The sequence below is a fragment of the Sarcophilus harrisii genome, chromosome 1 (genome assembly GCF_902635505.1).
Source record: "Sarcophilus harrisii chromosome 1, mSarHar1.11, whole genome shotgun sequence".
NCBI lineage: Eukaryota > Metazoa > Chordata > Mammalia > Dasyuromorphia > Dasyuridae > Sarcophilus > Sarcophilus harrisii.
This window is the reverse complement of record NC_045426.1, coordinates 124230641-124243411: the sequence shown is the minus strand read 5'-3', so window position 1 is coordinate 124243411 and position 12771 is coordinate 124230641. Positions and strand designations below refer to the sequence as shown.

General features: G+C 41.1%; 1 protein-coding gene across 2 annotated transcripts; it reads left to right on the top strand.

Annotated features, from left to right (window-relative positions):
• Nucleotides 1-2739: 2739 nt before the first annotated feature.
• CLN3 (CLN3 lysosomal/endosomal transmembrane protein, battenin) lies at nucleotides 2740-12763 on the top strand. 2 transcript variants are annotated; one of them, XM_012543322.3, is made up of 15 exons: nucleotides 2740-3024; nucleotides 4214-4289; nucleotides 5492-5588; nucleotides 7658-7729; nucleotides 7974-8053; nucleotides 8428-8513; nucleotides 8678-8750; nucleotides 8875-9018; nucleotides 9128-9234; nucleotides 9846-9901; nucleotides 10066-10134; nucleotides 10258-10313; nucleotides 10421-10514; nucleotides 10960-11100; nucleotides 11355-12763. In XM_012543322.3, the coding sequence occupies exons 1-15, from the start codon at nucleotides 2976-2978 to the stop codon at nucleotides 11472-11474; spliced, it is 1320 nt and encodes a 439-aa protein (XP_012398776.1). In that variant the 5' UTR covers nucleotides 2740-2975; the 3' UTR covers nucleotides 11475-12763. The 2 variants fall into 2 exon arrangements, with proteins under 2 accessions (XP_012398776.1, XP_023353633.1); XM_023497865.2 differs by having other exon boundaries at nucleotides 2741-3024; nucleotides 9849-9901.
• Nucleotides 12764-12771: the final 8 nt, after the last annotated feature.

Sequence of the window (12771 nt, the reverse complement as noted above, 5' to 3'; positions counted from 1 at the left end):
GATTTACATTCAGGATCCATAGTTCTCTCTCTAGATGCAGATAGTATTTTTCCACCCCAAGTTTACTGGAATTGCCTTGGATCATTGAACTGCTAAAAAGAACCCTATCTGTCATAGCTGATCATCACCCATTCTTGCTGTCACTGGGTACAATGTATTCCAGATCCTATTTGTTTCATTCTGCATCAAATCATGTAAATCTTTCTAGGCCTTTTTTTTTTAATTTTTTTATTTAATAGCCTTTTATTTACAGGTTATATGCATGGGTAACTTTACAATATTAACAATTGCCAAACCTCTTGTTCCAATTTTTCACCTCTTACCCCTAACCCTAGATGGCAGGATGACCAGTAGTTGTTAAATATATTTAAATATAAATTAGATACACAATAAGTATACATGACCAAACCGTTATTTTGCTGTACAAAAAGAATCAGACTCTGAAATATTGTACAATTAGCTTGTGAAGGAAATCAAAAATGCAGGTGGGCATTAATATAGGGATTGGGAATTCAATGTAATGATTTTTAGTAATCTCCCAGAGTTCTTTCTCTGGGCGTAGCTGGTTCAGTTCATTACTGTTCCATTGGAAATGATTTGGTTGATTTTGTTGCTGAGGATGACCAGGTCCATCAGAACTGGTCATCATATAATATTGTTGTTGAAGTATATAATGATCTCCTGGTCCTGCTCATTTCACTCAGCATCAGTTCATTTAAATCTCTCCAGGCCTTTCTGAAATCATCCTGTTGGTCATTTCTTACAGAACAGTAATATTCCATAATATTCATATACCACAATTTATTCAGCCATTCTCCAACTGATGGACATCCATTCAGTTTCCAGTTTTTAGCCACTACAAAAAAAAAAAAAGAAACTAGGCATTGATCCATACTTAATACTGTACACCAAGATAAGGTCAAAATGGGTTCATGACCTAGGCATAAAGAATGAAATTATTAATAAATTAGAGGAACACAGGATAGTTTACCTCTCAGACCTGTGGAAGGGGAAGGTCTTTATGACCAAAGCAGAACTAGAGATCATTACTGATCACAAAATAGAAAATTTCGACTATACCAAACTGAAAAGTTTTTGTACAAACAAAACTAATGCAGACAAGATTAGAAGGGAAGCAATAAACTGGGAAAATATTTTTACAGTCAAAGGTTCTGATAAAGGCCTCATCTCCAAATATATAGAGAATTAACTCTAATTTATAAAAAATCAAGCCATTCTCCAATTGAAAAATGGTCAAAGGATATGAACAGACAATTCTCAGATGAAGAAATTGAAACTATTTCTAGTCATATGAAAAGATGCTCCAAGTCATTATTAATCAGAGAAATGCAAATTAAGACAACTCTAAGATACCACTACACACCTGTCAGATTGGCTAAGATGACAGGAAAAAATAATGATGATTGTTGGAGGGGATGTGGGAAAACTGGGACATTGATGCATTGTTGGTGGAGTTGTGAACGAATCCAACCATTCTGGAGAGTAGTTTGGAACTATGCTCAAAAAGTTATCAAACTGTGCATACCCTTTGATCCAGCAGTGTTACTACTGGGATTATATCCCAAAGAGATCATAAAGAAGGGAAAGGGACCTGTATGTGCACGAATGTTTCTAGGCCTTTCTAAAATCAGCTTGTTCACCATTTTTTATAGAACAATAATATTCCAATACATCTTTGGGCTTGCCCTGGAAAAAACCCTCACTTATGCTAAGTGTAGACTTTACGATGAAAAATCATCCATCATGCTATAACATTTCATAAATTTACCACAATTGCCTCCTTCCCTCATATGTAATCCAAAAGAAAAACACGCGGGTATTATCCTTTACCGTATATCAACTGCAAGCCATTTAAACAAAATATTGGATTAAAATCTTTGCTCTTCTTTGTTGGGGGAGAGACATACACAGAGACAGGCACAGACACAGCTCCTTTTATAGATGAGGATCTATCGGTCCTGCAAGGATCCCACAGCTAGGCTGGGTCTGAAGCTGCATATAAACTCAGATTTTTTCTGAGCTGCTGCTCAGCTGCCTCATGTGCATCTTTATTTCACCTTCTAAGGTTTACAAATCCCTTTTTTAGCAGGGACCCGTTAAGGCTGCCTGGTCCCGCAGGCAGCTAGGGTTTGCACGGGAATTGCATCTAGGCTCCCTGCCTCCCGCTTCCCTGCTTGGCCCCAGCTCTCCTGACATGAAGTTGGGTGCTTTAAGAGGCTCAGGTGAGACACCCAGGGTGACTTCAGTGGGAGAGATTGGAGATCGCATTCATTTCTTGCACTATTTACTTTAGGAGTTTTTTTTTTTTTTTTTTTTGCTGAGGCAGTTGGGGTTAAGTGACTTGCCCTAGGGTCACACAGGTAGGAGGTGTTAAGTGTCTGAGGTTACATTTGAACTCGGGTCCTCCGGACTTCCTGGTTGGTGCTCTATCCACGGCGCCCCCTAGCGGCCCCTCTACGTTAGGATTTTAAAGGCAAACTACCGGAGGGACCACGGCGCTAGGGCTGCCATCTTTGTTACTGGCAAGGTCTCCCAGACTTCAACTGGCAAGGGACGAAGCGGCTTTGGAGCAGTAGCAAGAGCCGGCAAGGTTTACATCGGGCCAGATGCCGTCAGTCCGGGACGCCCCTGAGCTTGGACTCGGGCGCCCGACCTGCCCCCTTGCGCTCTTCCCCGAGCATCTTAGTCTGGCCTCCCGTCCAGAGAGCAGCCGGAAGGGCGCGTCCACCTGACAGGAAGGGCCTCGCGAGGGTCACGTGACTCCAAAACTGGTACCTGTTTGTCTCGCTGGGCGCTGCTCATCCTTGGCGCTTGTTGGGGGCTCTGGTGGCTTCGGTGCGCTGCCTCCGCGGGGAGGAGAAAGGCGGACAGCGCGGGGGCCCTCCGGGCCTCCCCTCTGCCTCTCCGAAGGCGGATGAGGCCGCCGTGACCCTCTGATTGCCGAGCAGCCCGCCATGGTGCCCACGGACGGCTGGCAGCAGCAGCAGCATTCGGATTCAGAGAGTGAGTGTTCCCTGCCCCCGAAGCCCGCCCCGGGCTCCGGCTCCGGCTCCTTGCCTCCCGGATGGCAGGCCTCCGAGTGTGCGCGCCCGGTGTTGCCCGGGCTGGGACCGTGGCGCTGCTGGGGCGCTCCGCCGAGGCCCGAGGCGGAATCCTCCCTGTGGTCCCTTGTGGGGAAGTCGGGAACGCCGTTGCGCTCCGTGGGGCCGCAGCGCCCTCACAAAACGCGGGGTGGGCAGCAGAAGGGAGGGGGCAGAGCACGAGCTTCCGCGGGCCTGCCGGCTTTTAGTCTGGTTTTAGGAGCGCGGTAAGTTCAGCGGCTGGTGAAGTGACTTAGCCAGTGTTACCGAGAGAGGGGGCGCAGAGGCAGAATCTGAATCCACATCTCAAGGGCAAGCCGTCGACTGGTGCACCGAACTCCCGGAGAAGTTAGCAGGCTGACTCTTGGGGGGAGGGGATGACGCCTTGGTGCGCTAACCCCAAAAGAGAGTTAGCGTCCTAAAAGGACTTGGCAAAACTCTGCGGTAGCAGCCCATCCTTTGTTGGGGGGGTATAACTGCCAAGACCTCATCATCCCGCGCGTCCTGGCGCTGGCCAAGAGTAAGAGCTTAATTTTGATAGGTTGCCATTAGATTTTGGATCAGCTGAGATTATGCTTATAAAGCATTTGATAAGCCTTTAAAGCCAAAATAAAATCAATAACCCAGCTATTAGATATCCAATGGACGCCATTCACAATCATAATACTAAGCTGTGAGTGAAGGGAGTTGAGGAGTGAAGTGAACTCTCCATGCACACATCCCATGCTTTCCTACATTTGTATTTTGGGCATCTCTCTTTGTCATTTATCTTAACTCTTGATGCGGAAATGCTACCCATTCATTCTCCAGTGCCAGGTTTCTTTCTGAAGACTTCCTGTATTCCCCACAGTCAAAATATTTATTTATATTTTTGGACCTCACACACTTCTTTGTATCCTTCCTGTGTAGTTATCATTTATTTTACATTATGGTTATTTGTACATAAGTTGAGAGCTTTTCTCTTAAGCAGTAAGTTCTATGAAACTAAGGACAGCCTCTCGATTTTTTATTCCCCCAAAATGCACACCACAGGATATTATATATAACAGGGGCTGAATAAATGTTTGCTAAATTGAATTGAAGATTCTTTTTTTTTCCCCTTCCCTTCCTAGGAGAGGAGCTTCTTCCTAGCAAGGCTTGTCAGCCAAGGGCTCAGTCTGTCCACTGGAGAAATCTACTCGGCTTTTGGTGAGTGCCAATGGGAGATAGGGGATAGAAAAGGAAGGACCTGAGTGGAGAGGAGCCATGTGGACACAGATAGTTAAGAAAAGAAAAAGCAGAGGAGTAAAGGAGTAAAGTGGATGAGAGATGAGGAAGACAGAAATTGAGTACTAGGACTAGTGAAGAATGCCTTGTGTAAGAAGCAAGGCAGTCCCTGCTTTCAAAGAGCTTACATCTTAACAGAGGGAAACAATACAGAATATAAATATGTGAAAAGTTGAATTGCAGTTGAAGATTGTGTATGTTAGAGCAGGTTGATTCATTTAACTCAGTGCAGTCATTTTATAGATTAGGGAAGTAAAATCTATAAAAGAACTTATTGGCAGAACCAGTACTTAATGCAATGCTTTGCACTTGTAAGTTCTTTATAAAATTAATGAATAATGAGTAAACTGGAACTAGAACTTGGGTCTCCGGACTCCAATCTAATCTTTCTTTCCCTATTCTATCTAGATCTTAGAGATTACATTTACACAATCCAACCTTTTTATAGTTGAGGCTGATGTCCAGAGAAGTAAAGTAATTTGGCCAAGTTTGTTGCAGTACAGCTGAGACTGTAATTCTACAGTTCAGTAATAGAATATCACAAAGCAGTGTATGCTAAAAATTAAACAAGTAATAGGACAGATAAATGCCCTACCTTGTTGGAATATGAGACAGTTGCTTCAGCATGATACAACTGGAAATGTATTTAGAAGACTTGCATGTGTTTAACCCATGTTGGATTATTTGTTGTCCAGGGGGAAGGGAAAAGGGGGGGAAGAAGGAGGGAGAAAAAATTGGAACACAAGGTTTTGCAACGGTGAATATTGAAAACTATCTTTGTATGTATTTTGAAAAGTAAAAGCTATTATTATTACAAAAAAAGAAAAAAGAAACAGTTACTCAGGGTAGGGTAGTTAACAGAGCTCTCACGGAAGAATAGGGATTCAATCTGAACCTTTGAGAAACTGGAGAAAGGAACAGGAAAAACAGAGAGAAGAGAGATCACAGAGAGAGAGGAAAAACAATGGCAGTTACTTTGTAAGTAGTGGAATCTTGATATCTGAGTTATGGTGAAAGGTGCAAACTGGTCAGAGACAAAATGGGCACCAGGTGAGATTTAGGGGGAAATTGGGAGCGGGAGGGGAAAGCTGTCATTTGAGCACTGCTTCCTTTTTCACCTCTAGGCTATTAGGTCTTTGCAACAATTTCTCCTATGTGGTAATGCTCAGTGCTGCACATGACATCCTCAAGCACCAGACAGCACCTGAAAATAACAGCCACGTGAGTTACTGATAATAATAGGGTTTTCAATTTAAAATTGGAAGGGACCTTAAGCATCATGTGGTATTCAAAACAATGAAAGATCATCCTTATCTTTTAGAGGAGGAAACAGGGGCCCATAGAGGCTAACTAGCCCACATTGATTTACAGCATTCATTCATTAATTTATGCTGGATTTAAATAAAAAATTTATTAAAGCTTTTTATTTACAAAACATATGCATGGGTAATTTTTCAACACTGACCCTTGCAAAACTTTCTATTTCAAATTTTTCCCTCCTTCCCTCCAGCCCCTCCCTTAGATGGCAGATAGTTCAATACATGTTAAATGTGTTAAAATATATGTTAAATCCAATATATGTATACATATTTATACAGTTATCTTGATGCATAAGAAAAATTGAATCAAGAAGAAAATTAAAACTTGAGAAAGAAAACAAACTGCAAGCAAACATCAGCAGAAAGAGTGAAAATGCTATATTGTGGTCTACACACTACTGTGGACAGTTCCCACAGTCCTCTCTCTGGGTGAATATGGCTCTCTTTATCAATGAACAATTGGAACTGGTTTGAATCATCTCATTGTTGAAGAGAGCCAGGTCCATCAAAATTGATCATCATATAGTCTTGTTGTTTCTGTTTATAAAGATCTCCTGGTTCTGCTTATTTCATTTACCATCAGTTCATGTAGATCTTTCCAAGCCTCTCTGAAATCATCCTTCTGGCCTTTTCTTACAGAACAATAGTATTCCATAATATTCATATACCATAATTTATTCAACTATTCTCCAGTTGATGAGCATCCATTCACTTTCCAGTTTATAGCTACACAAATAGGGCTGCCACAAACATTTTTGCACATGTGGGTCCCTTTCCCTCCTTTAAGATCTCTTTGGGATATAAGCCCAGTAGAAATAGTGCTGGGTCAAAAGGTATGCACAGTTTGATAACTCTTTGGGCATAGTTCCAGATTGCTCTCCAGAATGGTTGGATCCATTCACAACTCCACCAACATGTATCAGTGTCCCAGTTTTCCCACATCCCCTTGAACATTCATCACTATCTTTTCCTGTCATCCTAGCCAATATGACAGGTGTGTGGTAGTGTCTCAAAGTTGTCTTAATTTGCATTTCTCTGATAAATAGTGATTTGGAGCACCTTTTCATATGACTAGAAATAGTTTCAGTTTATGCTGGATTTAGAGAGACTCATCTTTCTGAGTTTAAACCTAGTCTCAGATCACTACTGAAATCAGATCACTACTCAGATCACTGAAACCATGTTTCATGAAACCAACACTAGCCATGTTACCCTGAGCAAGTCACTTAAACTTTGTTTGCCTCAATACAGTGGAGAAGGAAATGGCAAACTGCTCCAAGATTTTTGCCAAGAAAACGCCACATGGAGTCATGAAGATTTGGACATGGCTAAGCAATTGAACATTAACAAGGAGAGAAGAGTGCAAGTGTAATATATGAAGGACATGTTCTTAATAATCAAATGAATTTTTTTTTCCTTTTTGATCTGATTTTTCTTGTGCAGCATGATAATTGTGGAAATATGTATAAAATTGTACATGTTTAGCATATATTGGATATATATTATAATATATTTAGCATATATTGCAGTCTAGGGAAGGAGCTGGGAGGGAGGGAGAAAAAAAATCTGGAATACAAGGTTTTGCAAGGGTGAATGCTGAAGATTATGTATATGTTTTGAAAATAAAAAGCTTTAATAATTAAAAAAAAAGATTTTAAAAAATTCAAATGAAAATTCTAGAGGAAAAGGAGAGTATAACAAATCTCTCCTCCTTCCTAATGGTCATGATTGGGATAAATGGAGCACTGAGACTTGGCTAATTATAAATGAGGTGCTTATCCTTCAATCTTCAGTATTGTCAATTTGCTTTAGTTCTAGATCTAGTGTTGAGTAGATTACCTCTCCCCTGGTTGGGGAATGTTGCTTAGGAAGGTTGTGCTGAGCAAATGACCTTCTAATTTAAACTTTGAAATACTCTATTGGTCATTCTGAAAACATTGTATAAGGGAGACTTTTTCTTTCTCTATTTAGGTGGATCCAGAGCCAACACCCATTCCTCACAATAGTACATCTCGATATGATTGCAATGCTGTATCCACAGCTGTGAGTATTGTTTATGATTCCTTAAACCCTTTTACTCTAGTCCCCATTTCATCTTGCTTTTAAGATCCTCTAGATTTAAGTATCCTGCCCTTGAAGCAACAAAAAGTCTGTCCACCTCTCCAGACAAAACAGCTTTTTTCCTTTCTGTGCTCAGCTGCATCAGGGTAATCTTTTATGTCTAAGGTACTGGCCCTGGGTTATCCCAGGATTGAGAATGGAGTCTTATTTATAATTTCTATTCTAGGCTGTCCTTCTGGCTGACATTCTGCCTACACTCATTATCAAGCTGCTCGCTCCTCTCGGCCTTCACTTGCTGCCCTACAGGTCTGGAGCACACAGGGGTAGGGTAGAAATGAAGTGGAGGAAATAAGAGAAGACGGTATACTTTAGTGTGACTTTAGGCAAGTCATTTCATTTCTCTAGGCCTCACTTGTGAAATACTGATGGAGCAGATAATCTCTTTTGTTCCTTTCTGCTCTACATCCTGGGATTCCATGGAAGTGCAGTGGTCTGGAGATCTGGGTGGTGGTCCCAGTTCTGTGTCTAGTTGTGTGATCTTGAGCAAATTACTTATCTGTGGTCAGGGGATGGTACAGAAGCAGAATGCTGGGATTAGGCAGAAATAAAGGTCATGGTTTGGATGTTAAATGGGGCTAAATTTGGAGGGGAAAAGACTAACTGATCATCTTCCTTTCTAGCCCTCGAGTTATCCTTTGTGGGGTCTGTGCTGCTGGTAGTTTCCTTCTGGTTGCCTTTTCCCAGGAAGTTATGACCAGCCTCAGTGGTGAGTTATGTGGTTGGGAGAATAGTTCACAGGAAGGTTTAGTTGATATGGATGGAGGTGGCAGGTTGGAGCAGGATAAAACAAGATCAGGACTACATGAAGAAAAAGATTTGGACAGTTCCATCAGGCTAACCTCTTCTCTGTCTCCATTTTCCTGTCTCTAGGTGTGGTCCTGGCCAGTATATCCTCTGGGCTGGGGGAGATAACCTTTTTAGCCCTTACTGCCTTTTACCCCAGGTAAATTGGAGAAAGGCAAAGATTCCGAGACAGGGTTTATATTTTGAGAGGATATAAGGAGTGAGGGGCAGAGCAGCCCTGCTGATCTTACTCCTACATCTCTTCTTGATTGTCTCTTCTTCAGTGAGGTGGTTTCCTGGTGGTCCTCAGGCACTGGTGGGGCAGGGCTACTAGGGGCCCTGTCCTACCTTGGTCTGACCCTGGTGGGTCTTTCCCCTGGAAATGCACTAATCTCTATGCTGGGCATACCTGTTCTCCTGCTGGCCACGTGAGTGTCTCTTCCTATTTCAACTTCTATACTGTCTTGTGCGGAGTGGGAAAGGAATATTAGCCAAGGAAAGAGAAGAGACTTTGAGACTCTTTTTTCTTTCCTCCAGTTACTTTCTGCTGCTCAAGTCTCCTGATTCCTTGGCTTCCCAAAGAGATGAGGTGTTTGGGTCCTCAACTCAGCAGCCCCTTATAGCAGGAGAGAACTCAAAACCCTGTGAGTGAGTTGATTGGCTCACCAAACCCGACACTTGTTCTGTGATGTTGGTCACATCACTTAAGTTTTTGAGTTCTTACTTTCTTCACTTGGTAAATGGAAATAAGAAGCTGTGGTTCACAGGAATTTGGAAAGGGTGTGTACAGTGTGTGTGTGTGTGTGTGTGTGTGTGTGTGTAAGAAGTTTAGGTCAGATATAGGGAAATATCATGGAAATGATAAAGCATTGCTTGAAGTTAGGAACTATTGTTGGAACAGATAATAACTTTTTGTGTAGTATGGTGAAAAGGGCATTAGATTTGAAGTCAGAGAATCTGAGTTGTTTATTCTAACTCTGGATTTCTTCAGCTATAAAATGAGACAGTTGGACTAGTTGGTCTTTAAGGTCCCTTTTAGTTCTAAATCTATGAGCCCTTTACATCTCCTTTTTAAAGATACATTTTTTTTTTTTTTACTAATAAACTTCAACAAATATAAATATTGCAATGTGCATAGAAAAAAAATGAAACTGTGATTTTCTGTTATGTACATTTTGTCTTTTTCCTTCCTAATTGTATATATGTGTGTTAGGTAAAGGATGAAATTCTCTCTAATTCACTCCTTTTTTTCCAGCAGATCCCAACTTCAATTTGAGCCTCTCCTTCAGTGACAGGTGGAATGTCTTCAAGGTATGGGAAGACAGGATAGGGGATAAAGTTATATTATTTTCCATGTGGGGATAGAATTAGTAATGGGGACTGATACGCTAGTTTCTGCCCAGAGAATTGTCAGGCCTACAGCTGAATCTAACTTTGCATCAAAAGTTCACCTTTTTAACTTCTGAATATTCTAGGGTCTCCTGAAATACATTGTCCCCTTGGCTCTGGTTTATTTTGCTGAGTATTTTATCAACCAGGGGCTGGTGAGTAAGGAAATATCAGGGAGGGGAATTGGGAACAGGGAACATGGGGATTAATTGGCTGATTGGGGTAGAAAAGTAAGGAGGAGGCATCCATAATTCCCTTGAATCTGCTTCTCTATCTAGTTTGAGCTCCTTTTCTTCAGAAACACATCTTTGAACCATGCCCAGCAGTACCGATGGTGAGAACAGAGATGGGGGGGAGGCTGCCTGAAGAGGGCAGGGTCCTCTGGGGAACTGGGCTGTTCAGATAGAAGGGAAGCCCTTTTTACCATTCAGTTCTTTATAGGTATCAGATGCTGTACCAAGCCGGAGTCTTTGTCTCCCGATCCTCCCTCCATTGCTGCCACTTCCGTTTCATTTGGATATTGGCAGTACTTCAGGTAGGATTCTTGAAATCCCTCCTTCCTTTATTTCTTCCCTCGTTCACTTGACTCCTAGAAACACTTGTTAATGGAAAACAAGGAACCTGAGCCATAGGCCTACTTAGGAAGCTGTATTGAAAAGATCCCAGAACTTTTGAATCAGGATACCAGCTATGCCAGTTACTTGCTGTGGAACTGTAGGGAAAGACATTTGACTTCTTTCTGCCTTTTTATTTATCTTGAAAATAGGAGAATCCTTTTAAAGAGTGCTTTAAAATTTATAAATTTCGCTGTGTAAGATTGGTATCAGTGATAAATTTTTTTCTTTTATTTAAAGCTTTCTTTTTTTCTAGCTCTGAGAATCCTACTGAATTCATTATTAGAGTCTGCCCTTTGCCTTTGAGGGTTATGCCCTACCCTGCTCATTGATTTTGTTACTAATATCCAGCTTCTTCCCAAACAGTTCCTGAATCTGGGCTTCCTAATGGCTGCAGTGTGGTTCGGTTTCCTTCCCAGCATCTACCTTGTTTTCTTGATCATTTTGTATGAGGGATTCTTGGGTGGAGCTGCCTATGTAAACACCTTCCACAACATCGCTGTTGAGGTCAGCAGGAATTGGTTGGTCAGGGAGGAGGCCAGGAATCAGGGGGAGTGAGAAGAAATAGATTGTTGGATTGTAAGAGGCTGAGGGCACTATAAGTCTGATTTATCATGTGGTCAAGTGCTGCTCCTTAGTTTTATATGAATTTGGAGTACTTAGTCCCTGACTCCAAGAAGTAAGAGGATAAAGCAATAGTGGGGGGAGAGGAGGAGAAAAATCGGGATTCTTTTGACTGACCTCTCCTTTACTCTTTCTAGACTCAGGATGAGCACCGGGAATTTGCCATGGCAACTGCCTGTATAGCAGATACTTTGGGGATCTCTCTGTCTGGGGCCTTGGCCTTGCCTCTGCATGATTTCCTGTGCAGGAGTCATTGATGACCCATCTTGGAGCCTTTCCTATAACCTGGGAACAGAATCAGCTAGAGGATATACTTTCCTGTGGCTTCTGTGGAACCTTCATCTGGAATTGGATGCAAGAGAGACTTAATGAATATGCTTCTTACAATGGGGCTAAGTGGATAGTTGAGGGACCTGGAAAAGTGTCCGGGAAAATCCATATAATTTGTCTTCTACCTCTAAACTGAGTTTTCAACATCAGGCTGCCAGACAGGTGCTGAAATTTGACATTCATGTCTTCCCATTAACAACATATTTTATCCAAATAGCTCACTGTCCTGTTTCTGCCGAAGAAATGTGTACAAGGCATAACAAGGGTCAGCAGATACATTTGGAAGTTAAAAGAGACATCTGAAGTTCTGAATATGCCCAACTAAGGGAAGCCAATGAGGGTTATGCTGCCATCTAAAAGTTAACATGGTTTGGGATGAGGCTTCCACAGCAGGGACTCAAAACAATCTTTCCTCCCCAATGAATAATATAAACTTATTTTTGTTTCCTTATGGAGAGGGTATACAAGGTTTCTAGGTACTGTATAGCAATGAATTATCAAACAACACTCATCTACCCCCAGTTCTCTCTTTATTCTTCCTTCTCTACAATTAACACTAAGGAATAGTCTTATTGATGTGGTTATTATACTTCCCTAATTAATAAGATGCATTAAAATGCCCATTAAAATTGTCTAAGATGCCACTTTGGACTGTTTTGCCTTTGGGAAAACACCGTAGACACTTTTCAAAAAGTTTTTTTTTCATAAAAGTATAACTTTTTTATTCCTATTATTGTCCCAAAGGAAGTATCTAAAAATCAATCTTTAATTTCTTTTAATGTAATACTTGCATTTGATTTTTGTTAAGGATGGAGATTCCACTAATAGATCTTAAGATTTTTTACATTTCTCTAGACAGATTTAGCTGTAGTTAAAAATGTTGACTCCACATTGACCAGTCTTCTGTTAATGAGTTTTTCTTACCTTAGCTCAGTCTTCCAACTCCCAAGTTGAATACTTGGTTTCTTATACTGTGTTGAAACACATTATCTATATAATGTCTATACAACAAATTATGATCAAAGGAAGCACGTTATGTTCTTACTCTTTATCCACAAACCTTACTTATATTGCAATATTTATATTATTATAGATTGGGGAAGAAATTTTGATGAAATGGATATTCTTATACAAATTAGAAATTTTAAACAGATAAGTCTTATATTTAATTGATCTTTCTGTGATTTTATCCTGGCTATAAAAAATTCACCAGGTATACCAATA